General features: G+C 37.1%; 1 protein-coding gene across 5 annotated transcripts in view; it reads left to right on the forward strand.

The window, feature by feature from the left end:
- Positions 1–19,578, forward strand: part of LOC117174089 (trimethylguanosine synthase) — a 180,836-nt gene that overhangs the window by 139,578 nt on the left and 21,680 nt on the right. For all 5 annotated transcript variants that reach the window (XR_004467258.1, XM_033362788.1, XM_033362787.1 and 2 more), the window contains one exon: positions 15,867–15,998. Coding sequence is in view for 4 of the 5 variants with exons in the window: in XM_033362788.1 (XP_033218679.1) it covers positions 15,867–15,998 (132 nt within the window). In the remaining variant the exon portion in view is untranslated. The remainder of the gene's footprint in view (positions 1–15,866; positions 15,999–19,578) is intronic.

The following is a 19,578-nucleotide window of genomic DNA, read 5'->3' on the forward strand; positions in this document are numbered from 1 at the left end:
GAAAGAGGGAGCTCTTCTTAATATTTTGACACCAAAATCATGTCGATACACCTTACCGACTGCGAGTAAAGCCACCCACGCTTTAACTTGACACACTGTAATTTCTAAGCGTTATGCAAATTAATCACATTTTACTAAATTAAAACTTTTTTGAATTAACCCACCAAAAAAGTGTGCGGGGACGTCCGTTAGCATGTTCGCTATCATTTCCCAAATTTTTAAGACAAAATATTTATTATTCTAGAAAAAAATCCGGGGAACCTAAAACTGGTAAAATCGACAATTTTCTAAGTATCACATGCCCTTAAATGATTTTTGCAAGATTTCACATTATCGGGGATATGGATATTTTGTGCAACGAAAAGGTTCACTCTACATTCCAGTGAAAGCCTCTGTATATCAACTTCAGCATTGCAAAACATGCAAGTTTGACTTCCGGATTGAGTCAATACGTTAAGTCTCAAACAAGAAGGGTCACTTTCAACTGCAGCTATTTCACTAAGAATAGACTGATTGCTGTTGAAGCATATTCTGGTGATATTCGTAATAATAAGTGGTGGCCTATTAAATCCATTTATTCTCAAAATAGCGATTTCGCATTTATTAGCATTTTCATCGCCATGTATGCGAGCCATCTGTCCAGGAGCATATCAGTTTCCGTTTTAAAAATGTAAATGGGGTATTTCATTTATTCTAAGTTCTAAATAAGAAAGAGTTTACAGATTTCATATGTGAATTCTTATAATATTAAGCAACCTTTCCTTCTTTTTATAACTTACATTGTTACGTTTGTCAGAGAGAATATCCAGCTGAGCAAAGTGACTGGAGTAGTTGAGGATGATAATCCTACAGAATGCTAAATCGCCTTTCGATGCTAAAATTAATTCCAATAGCCACCTCTTATCTTTACATTTAAGAATATAGCATATGTTTCAAATTTAATTACTGTATTCTTAACGAAATAGTACCTAATGTACATGATCTTTATTTTAATTGCTGGCTTCAAACTGTCAGTGTTGCAGTTAATTACAAATATCGAGCACTTAGCATTCGACCGTTGCGGGAAGAAGACGATACATATGATTGAATGATCTCATATGGTACTGAGCTCACTTTGCACCATTTCTTCACTTAAGGTAGTAATTGTATCAGTCATGATAAAACATTGCGCACTTAGAGTTCGACCGTTTTGAGAATCCCGCGATATATATCATTGGCACAATCGCACTTGATACTGACCTTTTTTTACCATTTTTGCTACCCTTAAACTGTAAATTTTGCAGTTAATTAAAAATATTAAGCGCTTAGGGTTTAAACGTTGCTTTTAGTGTACGATTTATGGGACAATGGCACTTGATACTGATTTTATTTTACCACAACTGCTCTCTGAAACTATGTATATTGCAGTTAGTTAAAAATATTAAACGCTTAACGTTTGATCGTCGTTGGCAGTGGGCGATATACATGACTCTCACAATAACACTTGATACTGACCTCGGTTTAGGACTGTTGCTAGCCTTGTACTTTGAATTTGGCAAATAATTGAAAATTTTAAGCGCTTCGCGTTCGAGCGTTGCTGGAAGTCCACGGTATACATGGTTGGCACAATAGCATCTGATACTGGCCTTATTTAAGAATCATCTGTGCCCTCAAACTGTGAAAGTTGCAAATAATTGAAAATATTGAGCGCTTCGCGTTCTAATGTTGCGAGAAGCAGGTTGTTAAAATGACTGTTTTGACTGCACTTGATGCTAATGTTATTTTGCCACTGCTGTTTCCGTTGAGCTATGAGTGTTGCAGTTAATGCAAACTATTGAGCGCTTAGCGTTCAAATATTGCGAGAAGTGTGCTGTGAGAGTTATATCGATAGGCGGACGTAATGTCGATCACATTTTAACGTGTGATTCTTATTTTTTCGTTGTTTTTGCTCTCAGTGCTATTCAGATATATTATATGCACTGATTTTCAGCGCTTGGCGCCGTATATCGCATAAATTGTCCATTTATAACAAATATTAAGGATATTTTATTCGATCCGTCTAACCTGCAATATTAGCAAGTTTCAGCCAGTTCCACCGAAAGACATTTTCCCATGTATTGTGCGCGGGATCCTTCGATTAATGTGTTTGATACTGCGGAAATCGTATCGTTTTTATAAGTGCTAGGTTCCCTCATCTTTTTTCCTATAATAATAACGATTTTGTCTTCAAAATCTGGGGAATGATAGCGAATATGCTAATGGAGGTCCCTGAGCTCTTTTTAGTGTGGGTTAATTTAAAAGAGTTTAATTTTGCTAAATTTGATGTGTTTGTATTTTGAGGTTATGCATGTTACAATTCGTTGGCATAATTATTCTTGAGTGCTAACGGCAGCATTGGTACGTCAGAGGCCTGCATAATCGAAATGACAAAGAGCTGAAAAACGATCCTAATTACAAAACAGTGATAATGCATAGCATTTTTATCTAGCAAAATAATTTTTTTGCTATTATCCTTGAAAAAACTGTCTGGGACACCCGTTTTAATATTTTATAGCATCTCTGAATTCAGTTTTTAAAAATTATCATTTTTGTGGGGAAAAAGCCAAGGGAACTGACTCCTATTTACCACGCGACGAAGTATTACATGCCCTTAAAGGGCTTTCTCGTGTTTGAAGGAAATCTAGGACATTAAAACAAGGATAAGAATAATTTCAGAAGAACCAGACAACTACGATAAAATTCTAGGAATAAATTGACATGTAATTGAATGTAGATTATGTAAGTTTATTAAATTGAGGAAATTACAGATTAAAAGAGAGATAATTGATATGAATTTAGAAGTTTTTTCCTGGTTAAATTTTATTTAGATTAGGTTTGCGCAGAAGACTTCTTTAGAAATTGAAATGCCTCATCTTCGACAGCCAACTTAAAGTAAGTGGAAGATCTGTATGACGAGTTTATAAAAATAAATACAATTAAGTATTTTAACTCTTTTAATTAGAACTTACTCCAGTTTATATTTACTCTGGTAATTCTTAAGCTTTTACTGTTCGTGAAGGATAAATAAAGAATTGCATTCCAAATCACTCAATAATGGACTTTTTAAATCTGGATTTTTAATAATTCACAGTCCTTAGATAATCAGTTAGTTGTTCAGGTAGGGTAAGATCCAGGAATTCTCGTTTCATAGGGTTGACGAGGATCATAGTTGACCAAATTTTCAGAATTGCTGAAGGACCTTTCATAATTCTGAATTTTAACATCAGATGTGAGGATAGTGTTTTACTTTATCTAGATGCTTCATTTGTAAAAGTCGAAGTGACAATACGACTGGCTACTTTCCAATCTTCTATTCAGGCTCTGGAAGTCGATACTCAAGACGGAATGTCATATCGTACGTCTCCTCATTCATTTAATCTGAATCCGAGCCCGGGAAGTGTACCCTCATTCGGGGCTCAAAAATGTAATTAATCGTATCAGCCATTTTACTCGGAGGCAATATAAATGCCTTTAATTGACATGATGAGTTACGCCTAAAGGTTTCCCTGACAATACCACCTGCATGACTCTCTTACGGCAATTTTGTATCTCATTGTTACCGTATGTTTAGTAAAGGTTGTATCTCGAAAATGCGAACAAATATATGATCTCATCGTTTGGGTACGTGACAAGCGACATGACACGCGCGTGCAAATTTCCATGGATCCGTAGTCCCGTTAGAATCTCAACCTACACAGTGGTTCTCTCGAAATAATAATAATAATAATAATATATATAAATAATACCGTGGAACTATTCTATAACGCCGATTTTGCGGCTGACGGTGGGTGGGAGCTAACTCATTATAGCCCGCTCTGCTTTTGTTTTTTCATGCTTGAGTGCTCGATTAAGTGACATCCGCTGACCCCACGCATCCCGCGTAGCTCCTGTTACACCTGCCTGTGGCGCGCCTCAATTCTCGAAGGGCTATAGAAGGGAGGGCTATCAAAGGATAATTTAATATAATTGTGTATATGTGAATGCATGCAAATATGGAGTCCGTTAGGAGCGTTTGGTCAACGGGTCAGTCTGAGATTCTAGGAGTCGTGGCGAAGTTCCATAGGGAGCGAACCAAAGGGACGCAGAAAGGACTCAAATTGCACAAAAAACAAGAGATCAGTCCTCTCGGTGGGTGAATGAGCCTAATCTCGGGCACGACCCGGCAACTCTTTTCTGCAGGGCCATCCCGAATCCCAGTAAATGGTAAGAATTCTGTTATACCCCCCTCTCCGGCAGGGGTTTGGGTGCATACCTGAGACTTGGCTGAGTTCCCTGTCTAGTTCTGTTACTGTATTGCAGTCTATGTGTTAGTTTAATTCTAACGTATCGTCTCTAATTCCCCTATTCAGGTTCGTTGTACATGCGCTAAAGTCCAGTACAAAATTGGAATTTAAGCTTTCTGGGTTCTCCATAAGGTTGCTGTTAAAGCGTATCTTGCTTTCGTTAATTTTCCGCTTCATGGTTTCCGGTTTTCTGTAACATATTGATAAAAAAAATTTTCTTGTGCATTCGTAATTAAGTCAATGTAGGCGTTTTGTTGTATTGAGCCCTTTATTATCGTTTTACAAGTAGGTGTTTGTATTTAGATTTTTACTAGTTAGGTAGAAAAGTAAGGTGTTTATGATTAGTGTTTAAAAATTAACCCATATGAGAGAAAGTAATTTGAACTGTATCAAGTAAACAAATAAGTCGCAAATGATCAAAAAAGAAAACGAAAATTAATCAAATAAAAACAGCTTTTGTTTAAGTTCTTTATTTTTGGTTTCTTCTGTTGAGTAAAGATAAATTCTCGTGCTTCTTGGTCGCTGTTTTTCTGTGTGCCCACTATTCCTCCCTCATGGCTTCTTCTTTCTTCTGTCTTTCTACTTCGCTTCGGGTTTGTTATTCTCTTTGTCTTCTTTTGTTCTTTTCTATTAGTCTCAGCCTGCTTGCCCAGCAGCTTCTTCTGTCCACGTTTTTCCTCTCTTCTTTTCTTTCCTTCCCTTTTTTGTTTTTTTAATTTATCGAGTTTGCTCAGATTCTTCGTGTAGCTTCTTCAGTGTACGCTTCCAAATTATTTCCTGTAGTTCGTAATCGTCTTTATTATATTGTTTTGGTTTACATTCTTCCTTTGCTCCGTAGCTTTCGCCGTAGTCCTGTCAATTGTGAAGGATTGCTCCACTTCGCCCTCAACTGCTCCTTCCGCGTCTGAATCATGTCCATCTGCTATTTTTTCGTCTGTTGTATTTATTTATTCGCGTGTGATGTCTTTAAGAATGTTTCATATGTGGCGATAAGGGTGGTATTTAATTTGTTTCTCGGTTATTCCTGCCAGTCTCAGTCGTAACAATTTTATTGCCTGGCAATATCGTAGTGTTGGTCCATTGTGATGTCGGAGAATGCATTTTGGGCAGTATGGAAATATGTTTATAGACTCCATTGTCTGAAAAGTAAAGATTTGTACTGTCTTTTTGTCATTGGAAAAATTTTAATTTATAACTTAAATTTATGAGTTTTTATGCTATTTATCTTTATCGGTATTAGCTTTATTTACTTTAAAATCAATTTATGTACCATTTATCTATACTTTTTCCTTTTAGGTTTTTTAATTCGTTAATCGCAGGAGAATTTTTTTTTTAATAACAAAGGGACCTTCATACTAGTCGTATAGTTTACTTGCATTTTTTTCGCTTTTTTTGGTAGTTTGTTTACTCTTTTTAAGACGCTGGCTTCTAGTTTAAATTCTACTGATCTTCTTCTTAAATTTCATTTGCCTGCTTGTTTATCAATTGCCTGACCTAAATTTCTATGGACTTCTTCTTGTATAATTTTTATTCTTCTTAATATATCTGTCCATTTATCTTCGTTTTGAAATTATATCTCGCTATCCTTTTCTAAATTGCTACAGATGAATTTATCGTTTCCAATTCGCGACCTAGATTTAAGAGCGCTGATGTAAACTGTGTTGAAGAGCTTTTACTAGTATTTATTGCGAATTGTAAATCGTCAATGTTTTCGTTCCAGCTAGCGTGATCTTTATTTGAGTAGGTTTCGATCATTTATTTGGTTGTTCCATTATAACGGTCTGTCGGATTTTCAAGGGGATATTATTTTAGCGTGTTCGCGTGTTTAATGCGGATTTTTTTTTAATTCTCTTAAGGTTTTTAACAAATTCTGTGCCATTGTCGGTGCGAAGAATTTGCGTTGATCCCCGATGCAAAATAAACCGAATGTTGAATTCCGACTCTGTATCTACAAAAACTAAAAAATATTGGTTTTTTCTCTTTTTTGAAACCAGCAATGATTCTTTTATCCATTAGCCCTACTTTTGGTTGGTTACTCGGTTTGGTTTTCTGACATATTTCACAGTTTCTCTCGTATGTGAGTATTTCGGAATACATCGATGGTCGGAAGTAATACTCAGAAATTCTCTCGTGCGTTTTTTGGAACCTCAATGTCCTGTTTGTATGTCATCATAATTTTCTTGTAAAACCTGTATTCGTAGTTTTTTGTATACGACGAGTTTCTATGGGTTAGAGTTTGGTAAAAGAGTAGAGTTTAGTGGGTCAGTTCTGTAAGAATAGAGGGTCAGTTATAAATTTTCGTTTGGTCCAAGCTACCGTTAGGCATTCTTTTTTATATGCCGAGTACCGGGATTCTGCGCCGTTTAAGCTTCTACTCACGTAAGCGATTAAGTAGTTAACGCCGTTGATTGTTTGCGTAAATACGGCTCCCAACCCTGTGTTACTCGCGTCGGTTGCTGTTGAAAGAGTTTTATAAAGTATGGGAAAGTTAATATTGTGCTGACGTTAAGAGGTCTTAAATTTTTTCGAATGCCTCGTCTTGCTCTAATCCTCAATCCCATTCTTCATCTTTTTAAGTAATCTGTTCAACGGTTCTATTGTTTCGGCAAAGTGCGCAATCATTTTTTATAAAAACTTTGCCATCCCTATTATGCGTTGCAATTATTCAATATGTTCAGATTTAGAGAATTCTAATACGTGTTGAGTATTTTCCTCATCTATTTGAAGTCCTTAGTCGTTAATTTTGAGACTTCAATATTTTATCTCTGAGAAACCGCATTCGCATTTGTCTGGGCTGATCGTTAAATTTGCATAATTTATTTTATCTAATACAACATTCAAGTATTTTAAATTGTAGTTCCTATAATAATGTTATCTAAATAACAAAAAAACATTTGGGTTTAAGTCTGGAGTAATAATTGATACTCCATTTTTTAAATTAATCCATGCATTTTAAGATCGCTTTCTGGCATCTCATTGTCTTTTTGAGTATTGTCTATTTTTCTCGCCCTTTTTCCTTATTGTAGCTTTGCCTAAATTGAGTGAGCCTTTTGTGCTTGAGTCGTCGCTAGTGTCGTGGGTGGGGGTGCTTTCTACGGGTTGGAGTTTGTTGCTTGTGTGGATGTTCATTAGACTGGGACTATCTTTTATAGAATATGTTACTGAATTATGGGCGGTTTTGGGTTTTTGCGGGAAGCGCGTTTCCTTAAGCATCCATAGAATAGCGGATGGGGAGCTCCCTGGTAACCACCAAATTTCCGAGTCATAGTTTAGGGTTGTCCGTAGGGCTTTCGAGCATATTTGGACCTAGGATGCCTATAGATTTTAGTTTTAGGACTAAACTGAACATGACGTATTTTTCTTTATTTCCTATTATAATTGGAATTATGACTTGTCGAATTATATCCACAGGTCTCCGTTTGCGGCTATTAATTTGCGTGAAACTGATTTGAAAATTGAGAATTTTGAATTTTTTCCAATAATTCCTTTCCCACGTAGGAATGTGTGACACCTGTGCCTACTAAAATGCGAAATAAATTATTTTCGAATTTTGTCATTGGATGGAAACGTGTTTCCGTTATCTCATCTTTATCCGAGTCAAGTATTTCTGGCGATTCGGTAAGTGGTTGTACTATTTTTGGACCTAGTACCCGCACTTCCAATTTTCCTAGTTGTATAAATAATAAGGGCATTCTCTTTCAAAATGACCCGTAGATCCGCAATGATAACATTTTGATTTGTTTGTGTTCTCATTTGTTTTGCTATATGGATCCTGTCTTTTTTCGAATTAGAACTTATTTTTGCTTGTGAATCCCTATTCATGTTAGCAGAATTAGATTGTTATTGATGCAGTTTGATTTTTGGGTACTCTTTTAATTATTATTACTTCCTCAACTGTTTTCCGCTGTTTGTATTGGGAATTCGAGCATTGGATTGTTTTGACCTTGATTTAGGCCACATAAAATTTGATTAAATCTTGGTGAAGTTTGGCTGTAAGGGTTAAATGGATATCTGGGTCTATAGTCTGTGAATCTTGGTTGGGACTTTGGTTGTAATCTAGGTTGAAAATTTGATTGGAAACCGGGTGAAAATCTAGGTCTTAAGTTAGGACTGAAATATTATTGATTTAAAAAAGGCAGGGTAAGATCCAAAGGGTAAAAATGGAAATCGATTTTTGTATTGTTTTTTAGCCTGATTATTTTTGTTTCCATTTTGGTTATCATTTCGAACATTTTTATTTTCCCTTATATCTGTATTCTCTGAATTATTTTTATCTCCGTTATTATTAATACGCTTTTGTTCATTTTTATGCTCAAATTTATGTTTAGTGATTTTTAATACTTGTCCTAAAATTGTTGATTTGGTTAGCTCAGTTTTCCATTCTTTGCCTAAATCCTCGAGTTGCTCAAAAGTATCGAAATCGTTCCTTTTAATGTATATTTTGTATTCGATGCGAAGGTTTTCATAGGTTCTACGTAATTGCCATTCACGTTTTTTTCTCGGATATAGTTTATACTATATGCCTCATTATTCTTTTTGGTTACAAAATTTAATTTTGTGTTTCACTTTTTCCAAAAAACCTTTAATCGATATAAGCGTTTTTGAAAATTTTTCGATGAAATCCGATAAGGATTTTTCGGAATTTTTATTTATTTCTCACAAATATTTTGCATCTTTGAGCAGTAACGCGTGTAAGTTGTGTAGAATGTCCCGATCATTAATTTTATAAACCCTTTAAAATCTGTTTAGTTCTTCAAAGAAATTCGCGGGACTATCCTCTTTATTATTTCGGAATTCGATAGGCCAATTGCTCATAATTTGAAACGTCGTTTGTATCATGCGTAAAGTAAAATAAGTTGCTGGAATTGTGTGATTACACAGGTCTGCAAATTCAGGGATAATTATTTTAAAGATATAGTAGGAAGGATTCGTCATTGCAATACAGGACAAGGTTGTCAGCACCACAAAAGATCGCAAACACGTGTTACATCAAGACGTGGTTGACTAGTGCGGACTGTTATGGAGATACCATAGAATACATCGAGCACATTATTGATGGCTATGGCGTAAGGGCTGAGAGAGAATATACGCACAGGCATAATGATGTAGCGGACATTATGCATGAGCAACTTGCCCTGAACCTGGGATTCTTAAAAGAATGGATTCCATTCTATGGATAAATTCCAATGCCCGCTTTAGATAACAAAGATTATATCTTATGTTGGGATGTTACTATCCAAACGGATCATTAAATCCGAGCCAATCGACGTGACATCGTGATGCGAGAAAGACAAGGTGGAAGAATCCTCATCATCGACATCCACATTAACCATGTTACTGAAATCATTAACCCTCGGCACAACCATACATAAACACCATCAATATTGGATGAGATAATAAACTACCAACGGCAGAGACCTGATGTTCCCACTTCCAGACTGCGTCGGTACAAGGAAAATAGTGCACAAAGGCAAAAAAATCGAAACGTTCAGGGAGATGAAAAAAGATTCTATCATAAACTGAGTTTAAAGCAAAATAACCAGCAAGACACCGATATCCCTCAATTCAAAGACATGACTCACTACTGCCTGTCGAGTGTGCATCATGCGTTAGCAAGTTGTTTTGAGAAGATCATTGAACACCCAGATCTGATCCTAGGATTTATGCTCCAGGGTACTACGTATATGTTACTTAAAAAACCAGACCCTCAAAATCCATCTGAATTTGGACCGATAGCCTGTCTGCCACCAATTTATAAATGCATTACAGCTATCACTTCAGATAAAGTATAAGCTCATTGCGACGAGAATGCCATCCTTACAGAAGAACAAAAAGGACGTGTAAAAACTCGCGAGGGAGTAAAGATTTAGTCACTATAGACGCTGTTGCCATGACTCAAGCTCGTTAGCATCAACGGAACTTACACATTGCATACATTTGCTACAAGGAAGCGTTTTCTTCGGTGCCGTGTTAATGTTTGCTTGAAGTCTTAAAACTTTTTAAAATCTGTGAATACATCTTTGACTTTCTAAGTCGTGCGATAAGGCTTTGGGGTACAAGAATAAAGTATTTTGATAATGGGCAATCAAGGATAACTAGATTAATACGCATTGCCACAGGTATATTTCAAGGAGACTCCTTCAGTGCACTATGGTTTTGTTTTGCGTTAAACCCATTGACGAAACGCCAAATGCACCACATTAATTCAGCGAGTTGAATTTGTCAACATAAGAGGCCTTGAGTATTAGGACAGAAACTATAGAGGAATTAGAAAGGTAATCGTGATTAACCGTGGTTGACCCATGCCATTTATATGGGAATACCAACGTATCCATAAAACACATTATTGATGGTTATTGCGTAATGTCTCAGAAAGAACATACGCGCATACATAATGATGGGGCGGGCATAATACATCAACAACTTGCCCTAAACCTAAGAATCTTAACAGAATGGATGCCTTTCTGTAGATAAATTCTAATGCCCGTTTTAGAAAACGAAGATTATATCTTATATTGGGATGTTACTATCAAAACGGATCATTACATCCGGAACCGCTTTTGAAGTATGGCAGCGGTAAGAGAAGAGCTCCAAGCTACGCCATGCTCGTATTTGTATACCTACAACTTCATCGCAAGAGGTTTGAAGAATCGTATTTAATTAACTTATAACATCCTCAACTCATTAGTCACTTGACTTAGTCCGTTGCTCTGATGTAAAACTGGATTCACCCGAGTAAAAGTTGAAAAAAATATAATGATAGGGATATGGCGACCCCATCGCTCGAGAGTTCCGACTCTTGCAGTCAGCCACTTTGTATTGGGCTAACTTCCCAATGCAACGAATTATGTGCTTACGTCACCAGTATTGCTCAGTGCCGTCCACAATAGGCCACTCTCGGATGGAGGCTATGATTCAGTTCGAAGTGGCAATAGGACCCAACGAAGTGTACGGCCAGGCAATGGCCTGGACAAAGGCAAGAACATTGTTTTAAATGGCAAGACCAACCTTTTCTTTCATTAAAGAAATTCTTATGTGTTGGCAAGGAAGCTCACCGGCGCGAAGAGGATACATATAGAGACTACATAAACGCTGGGTCATTGTGCAACCGGAATATGCTCATAAAACGCCTCAGTATTTAAGAGATCACGTATCTTTTTTGCGCAAAGGAGGATATGAGGTTCTTCATCAAGGACAAGAACAAGATCGTCCAGAAAACATAACACCCGTTCCAGCAAGAAAACCTTTGCAGATAGCCGATAATGCCAACATGAGAACTAGGAGGTCAAAAACCCACCAAAAAATCTTTCCCAGGATGGAAAAATTAGGCAAAGATAATACTGCTTTGCCTGATTTGCTCTCTGAAGATGTTGATCTGTGGAATCTGAACTATTTAGTTCACGAGAACGCGGTCTCCCTGCTTAGTGACAATAGAAGTAGTGATATTTCAGTACGTCTATGCAAGACTCGCGAGCGTATTGCACAGCTTCATTTTAAAATTAAAATGGCGATACGGCATGCATGAAGTATTTAGTGCGTGATTAGCCACATAACATCAAATGAAAAGTTTACTCCAAAAGTTATGGCACTAGCTCGTAACTTACGGAAATCAAATCATAAGCTGAACAAGTGTTAACTGTTGAGCATCAAGCAGCACTGGATGAAAAAATAAGAGCTCTTTCAGCAGTCGAAGAGCGCCTTGAACGGCGAGTAAAGTGGCTTCCGCTAGATTCCACGAAGTCTTCTGGGAACAAGTATATGGAGGTAATCATAAGCTCGATGAGGAAGATTCAGATATCTCACTCTTTCGTATCTTTTGCCATAGGCAACTCTTGCAATAAACCAGAGGAGGAGTGACCACTAATTACTACTGAAGAAGTGAAGAAAGTTATCGCTGCAACTAAGAACTTTTCAGAGCCAGGGTTAGATCAAATCCTTAAAACCAGCGATCTGTCAAGTCCCAAGAACTACCGGCCCATAGCTTGTTTAAAAACCAGCTAGAAGCTATTCACTGGTAACCTTAAAGAGAGGATATTAACATCTATCGAGCCTGTATGGAGTGCGATAGATGAACAACGCGGATGCAAGAGATGACTGGCATGTTGCGAAGAGAAACTGTTAATAGAGAGCAGTATTGCCTAGGATTCTATCAGGTATCGACGCATTCTGACCATGGCTTGGATTGACTATCGAAAGGCATTCTTCATCTTGGTAATGAAGAAACATATGCATATCTTGGAATACCGCAAGCAGAAACACAAGAGGTGCGTGAGTTAAAAATGGCCCTTGAAAAAAGGTATCGCTAAATTCTTTAAAAAATGTGGGCTTCCGAATTATCTGGAAAAAATAAGATCCAGGCTACCAATATTCCGGCCGTTCCTATACTGCTCTACACGTTTGGTGCAGTAAAATGGAACGTCGATGAGTTGAAGCAACTTGACCGAAGCACACACAAGATAATGACCATCTATTGAAATCATCATCCTAGATCTTCCGTACCTCGTATATACCTCCTCTGAGGAAAACGAAGTAGAGGTTTGCTGAGCTCAGAGTGTCTTTATCGAAGAAAAGTTATAGCTAGAGCATCCTCAGTTATAAAAAGCATAGATTCTCTAAAGCGACTAATACATCAACATTAAATCTTCAATGTTACGGCATTTCCAGACCGTGCCGCAGATAAGGCTGCACTGGAACTTGGTCTCCCATTTGATTCCACACATAGCCTAGCATCGCTATCACCTTGAGTGCTCAAAAGTCGTGTACTGGAAGCAGAAAATTTTCTTCTACTAAGAGAACATGCTGACAAGCCCCTTAATTGTAAATTCTACGGCACTATAACTAAAGAAGAGCTATCGACGGGTCTTGCCAACATGTTTCTTAAACATACAGGATTGAGATCGGAAACTGAGTGATTTCTTTTATCCTCTCAGGACATCTTTATAGACACTTTAGTTGACCGTGTGCACATAATAAATGTACTTGTAGGTGATACCAACTGCTAAGCGTGCAAGCAAGAGTCAGAAACACTTGGACATGTTTTCAGTGGATGCACAAAGTGTACACGCTTCGGGTGCATAGAGAGACACAATGCGGCTCTAAAAGTGTTATATTACCATTTTCGACATTTCTATCGTCTTGATCTAATGCCCGTCTTACCATATGCCTACACAACGTCCATCTTGTGGCTCTCCTAAGCGGCTACCTTGGAGGTTTGAAAGCGTTATTTCCTAGGCGACTAAAAAAAATCCCGACTTGCTGGCATCAGGCTGAGTCCATCGCGAGCCAGATTCGATGGGCTGTTCTTCAGGGTTCACTTATCTGGTCCGTCAACATTCTTCCTCCAAACATTGTACAAAGGTTGGTAGCTCTAAAAAAGTATCGAGAGTTGCAACCTTTACCTCCAACTGTTTCCTTTGCCGCGTAAGGTCATCCGCGGCTAGAGACTGCACTCTAAGGGACAGTGTTGTGCGAAGTATCTTGCTTAAATTTCCCATTCTTGCTTACCGTTCAGGATAGGAGGAGCAGGAGTGGACAACGTACACGTTACGGTTTCGTCGGGATTGGTTGCTTTAGGGAACCATTATCGTAGCTTCTGGAGTCTGAAACTTCTCATATTTATATTTATATAAATTAAACATTTTAATATTCTATGATGTTGTACTATATGGTTCATACATTAGTATTATTACATTATTTTACTTTAGATTGTTAATATCCTTAGAAAGACAAATTCGACTAGTTAATACGAGTAAAGCGAATGAAAAAAACGAATTCAATCTATATTCTAAAATTAACAAAGTAATATTATAATTTTAAGTTAGTTTAAACATTATGTAACGCAGAGATAGGTCATAGTGAGGCTGACTAGCAGCGAGGGCAAACGAATAATGATGCCAATTGGTGCGTACCGAAGGAGTGGGTTTAAGTCACAAACCTTGCGTGAAGAGGAATGAGTCGAAACCAGCTATAGTGCGCGCCTGGGGCTATCGTGCATAAAAACGCGCGTTTGTGCTAAACTCTGCTTTCCGACGCTTCGATTAGTTTCATCACCAGGCACCACTTAGACCATCAGCCGCTTCTTTCTCTCTCTCTCTCTCTCTCTCTCTGCTTAGGGATTTTTCAAATGAATAAAGAGGAATAGCCGGAATCAGGCTCGTCTTCATATTTACCACCTGTGCTCTTCATCAGACCTTCCAGAGCAATCATATTCTAACTCATTGAGTCATTTTTAGGACCAAAGAGTGTCGATGTAGAAAATAAGAAAACTGCTCTCTTTAGAGCAATATTCAATTGTTTTCTTTATGTTGGTTGAACGCAATACGATCAGGTACTTTAGAAATTAATCGAATTTCTTTCAAAATAGCCAACTTGTGATGCCATCCTAATTGACTGCTCATTAGATCGTCTCGGAGGCTTCGCGCCTTCTCTTGAACGCGATATAATCAGGTACTTTGGTACTTAGTCGAAGTTCTTTTGAAAAAATCCAACTTGTGATGTTCTCTGGGTGCCATCCAAGGCTTGCTGGGAGACTTAGCGATTCAGCTGGAAACGATTCAGAATTTAAATTTCATTCATATTCAAAATATTCACTCAGCAGCGGGGGAAAGCAAAAATAGATACGTTCTTGAATGACTTGCGAATTCCTGAGCAGAAGACATATAGGTGACATGAAACGTTACGCGAAACAGGTGCCGTTGCGTGCGCAATCACTCGTAAGTAGGGATGGAAGAGTTGGCGAGACCAGGAGCTCTTACGATTACCGGAGAACGTGGAGATCATCAGTTTGTGCCAACTATTCGTATCAAATCATCGTTTGGCTCATCATCGGTTAGCTTCCGAAATTCAGTGCACTATCGTCGTGGGTTATGTAAGTGTATGTTTGTGTAAATTATTTAAAATCGACTAGCGACCGCGGAGCCACCAAACCCTTGGCATGGAGCCCCTGTGCATGGAGATCGGTAAATCTCTTCCGAGTCCAAACTATTTTCACTCTGACATGGCGCCTCTTCCTTGGGCGGTAACTAACGTCTTTTTAGAGGTCTCTACGAAAATAGAGACTGTTGGCTGTATCCTCTAATATTGCAAGATTTTTTTTAAACCTTGAAGTACTCCTACGAAGAATGTATGTAAAATGTATATTACAAAAGACTTTCTAAGCTTTTTTAAAAAAAATTAGAGACTTATCGCTAAAACATACCACCAAATAAAAACAAACTCATTTTGAGAACATTTTCTTTTCCCCTATTGCTTACTCCCTAGGCTCTGCAATGCCTTGTAAAGAATGGGTCACGTGATCCGATTTCTACCTTACCAACATTCTTTTTCGCTATCCTCCTATCCGCATAAATTGAGATATCGAGTTTAAAAAGTGGGTAAGTAAATAAAAGGCATTAAGGAACGTTTATCTACACCTAAGCATTTCATGTGGAACGAAACATTTTTTTAAAAAATGTCCGTAGGGTAGGAATCTGGTCACGTTCCACATTCGTCACATGGACTTAAGAAAAATGTTTATTCATTAAAGAAATGCCCATAAATTGATATTAACTATATTTATGTTTGCAGAGAGCTGGTTTTCTGTTACACCAGAAAAGATAGCACAGCATATCGCAGAAAGATGTAAATGCGATATGATTGTGGATGCATTTTGTGGCGCTGGAGGAAATGCTATTCAATTTGCATATACATGTGAACGAGGTAGGTATTATTTAATATATATATAGTAACGCTACTTTTTAAAATAAAAAGAATATTAAACTTGAAGGTCTCTCAGTAACGCACTTGGCACCCTAGGTAGAGAAATTAAACTATATGAGAGATTATTCTTCCGATAGTTTTGGTACTAACAATTACATACAAAAAAAATCAGATTTTTGGGCGCCCGTCCTTGCTTGGGACAAAGGCCAACCAATTCAACCAAAGCGAGTGAGAAACGATAAAGGTGAACGGAATCTATAGTTCAAACGAAAAAGAGGAACCTCACTGAATGCGAAGCGTTTCAGGCTAAACGTTAAAAAATGGACGGTGGACCTCACTGACTTCGATTAAAAGGGTGAAACTTAACTTAAAATATGAGATAATCAAAAAAAGATAAAGAAAAGTACATAAGAAAAACTCTACGGTAACAATCTAAAGAGCGGGGGTCGAGAGGCATCACTTCTATTGATAGGATTTCTACGAGGGGTATCCCTTTCGGTATCTTCAGATCGGTATCGTGGTCGGCTTTTGTTTCCGAAAGGGGGGGGGCAGTTGGTGAAGCCAAGCTGCCCCTGTCAGCCGTTAAGTGCTGCGGGGGGTCTTCAGGGTCTTCATCGTGTAGGCATTCCACCGAACCTGACGGGGTGAAAGGGGTTTCTTCCAACGTGTTTTCGTCCTCTCCTGAAAGGGTAAGGGATGGTTTAAAAGGGTCTCCTGTTTCCCTAACACGTTTGACAGCATCTACCAATCGCAGGCGCAGGGTTGCAAAGTTTCCGTGCGTGGAAAGAGTCCTTTTCTCAAATTGATGTTGGAGCTCTTCTTTATTTAAATTATAAACCCAGGAACTCAATTGCTTATTCCCATTCATATCTACGATGAGTCTCGAAAGGGCTCTCAGTTTATAGAAGGGGGTGAGGAGCACTTAATTGTATATGATCGGCAAACGTAATCATCGAAAGGAACGATAATAATAGGGAACAGATAAACGTAAATACACTTTTGCAAAACAAAATCAATTCCAACTTTAAACACAGGTGTCCTTACAAAGGATTAGATTAGAGAGATAAGAGGTAAGAAAGCACAATAGATGTTATTCTCTCTTGGCACTACTAATACAGAATGTAAACATGTAAGCAATAACAGACAAGATAATAAGAAACCGCTAATCAATGTAAACACAGCTGCAAAGCACAATAATAGTGCACTCAATAATAGTTATCCTCTCTAAGTACAATGGAGATACAATAAGTAATAAGTAAGAGACCGTTTTTAATGTTTGGGCCCCACGTTGGGCGCCAAATGCTAACGCTACTTTTTCAAATAAAAAGAATATTAAATTTGAAGGTCTCTCAGAAGCGCACTTGGCACCCTAGGTAGAGAAATTAAACTATATGAGAGATGATTCTTTCGATAGTTTCTGAACTAACACTTGCATAAAAAAATCAGATTGTTGGGCTCCAATCCTTGCTTGGGACAAAGGCCAATCAATTCAACTAAAGCGAGTGAGAAACAATAAAGGTAAATGGAATCTATATTCCAAACTAAAAAGGGGAACCTCACTGAACGCGAAGCGTTTCAGGCTAAACGATAAAAAAATGGAGGGTGGGCCTCACTGACTTCGATTAAAAGGGTGAACCTTAAGTTAAAATACGAGATAATCAAAAAAAGCTAAAGAAAAGTATATAAGAAAATCTCTACGGTAACAATAACAGCAACAAATTAGATAACAAAAGGCAAAATATTTCAAACTAAGAAAATGGTAAACCACTAATAGTAAAAGATAACCCTAGAGTGGACAAAATTACTAGCTCAGCCTAAACGTGAAAATGGTAGAGGGCAGGGTTACGTAATTACAAAGCTCATATTTTGTGTAAAATAATTTAGGTGGTTTATTCAAAATTTTATAAAGGCCAATCAAAGAAAATAAAAAGAAACTTGAACATGGATACAATAAGACCACAAAAAAAACCTATTTATAGTTCCAGCATAGTTATAATAACAAAAATAAGAAAATAAAATAGTCTCAACAATATAAAATGCAACGGTAGGGTACAAAACATGACTTAATTTAAATAAAAAAGGTATCGACGTTAAATATTCTCAAGGGTTAAAATCAATAACAACAAAAATATACATTAAGAAAATTCGATAATATTCACAATTTTTAAGTTAATCATAATTGCTAGTGGTACGTTAAAAGGATTTTTCATACGGAAGCATAAAATGCGAAACATAAGGGGAAAATATTATTATTTTATATATATATAATGCGTCGTAATACAGGGTCTCTATTTGACCAACAATTACGGGAGGTTCGTTGTGACAAATATATCAGGGGTTTCTCCAAAAATATATAAATAAAGAAAACTGAGTTCTCGGAATCGATCACAAAAATATAACAATTTAGGGTATTCAAGGGGTCGATAATGAAAGGGTATTTCTAACTAATTCCCAAGGTAGGTTAAAATAATAAGGCATTAGCCCAATAACATAAAAAGGTATCTCGGGAATAAAAGGGGTACCAAGAACTTTAAAGGGGTCGATTAACTTTCATAATTAGGGGAGGATCCGGCACTAAAAGGGACATAGACAACATGAAAAGGGTCGAGAAATCTGTAATAATTTTGAGGGTATTTCGGTATAAAGTGGGTATAAAGGTATAATGGGTTCTGATAAAATTTTAACGGCCTTAGGGTATTTCGGTATATAAGAAAAAAAGGTATGAAGAAGAGGAAACGTTCGAGAAAACTTTAACAAAAAGAGGGTATTTCGGTACACCAAAAGGGGTATCGATAACAGAACTGTACACCTATCATAAAAGGCTCGAGAAAACTTTAATGATTCTGTGTATTTCGGTACTAAAAGGGTATAGAAAAGATAAAAGGAATGAAAAAACTTGAATGACTTTGGTTATTTCAGTACTAAAGGGCTATCGAAAAGATCAAAGTAATGAGAGAAATGTAACAATTTTTAGGATATTTCGGCACTAAAAGGAGGTATATTTGATAAAAGAAAGGGGTCGAGAAAACTTTAATAACTGGGGTTTAGCACAAAAAAAGGAATATCGAGAAGATAAAAGTAACGAGAAGACTTTAATAATTTTGGGGTATTTCGGCACCAAAAGGGAGCATATTTAATTTTTAAAAAAGGGCGAGAAAGCTTGAATAATTGTCGGGTATTTCAGTACTAAAAAGGGTATATATAACATAAAATAATCAAGACACTTGATTCATTTTTGTTTATTCGGTAATACTTAATATAAAAGATAAAAGGGTCTATGAGACTTTATGATAATTTAGAAGCAAGCTTTCAGCATTCCAAAAAAAAGGTGTCGAAAAATAAGAAGGGATCGGTAATGCTTTAATACAATTTCGGGGTGTTTTGGCATTTTAAAAGAGAATAAAAGATAAGAATGGATCGGTAACACATTATATACATGGGCTTCATAATTCCAAGAAAATTAGGCGGATCGGTAAAATATTATACTAAACAATAAAAATAGTAAAGAAAATTCCTAATTCCAGAAAATCGATAACAAACTATAATAAATTCATAAATTCAGGTGGCTTTGGGGGGGGGG

The sequence above is a fragment of the Belonocnema kinseyi genome, chromosome 6 (assembly GCF_010883055.1).
Source record: "Belonocnema kinseyi isolate 2016_QV_RU_SX_M_011 chromosome 6, B_treatae_v1, whole genome shotgun sequence".
In the NCBI taxonomy this organism is placed as follows: Eukaryota; Metazoa; Arthropoda; class Insecta; order Hymenoptera; family Cynipidae; genus Belonocnema; species Belonocnema kinseyi.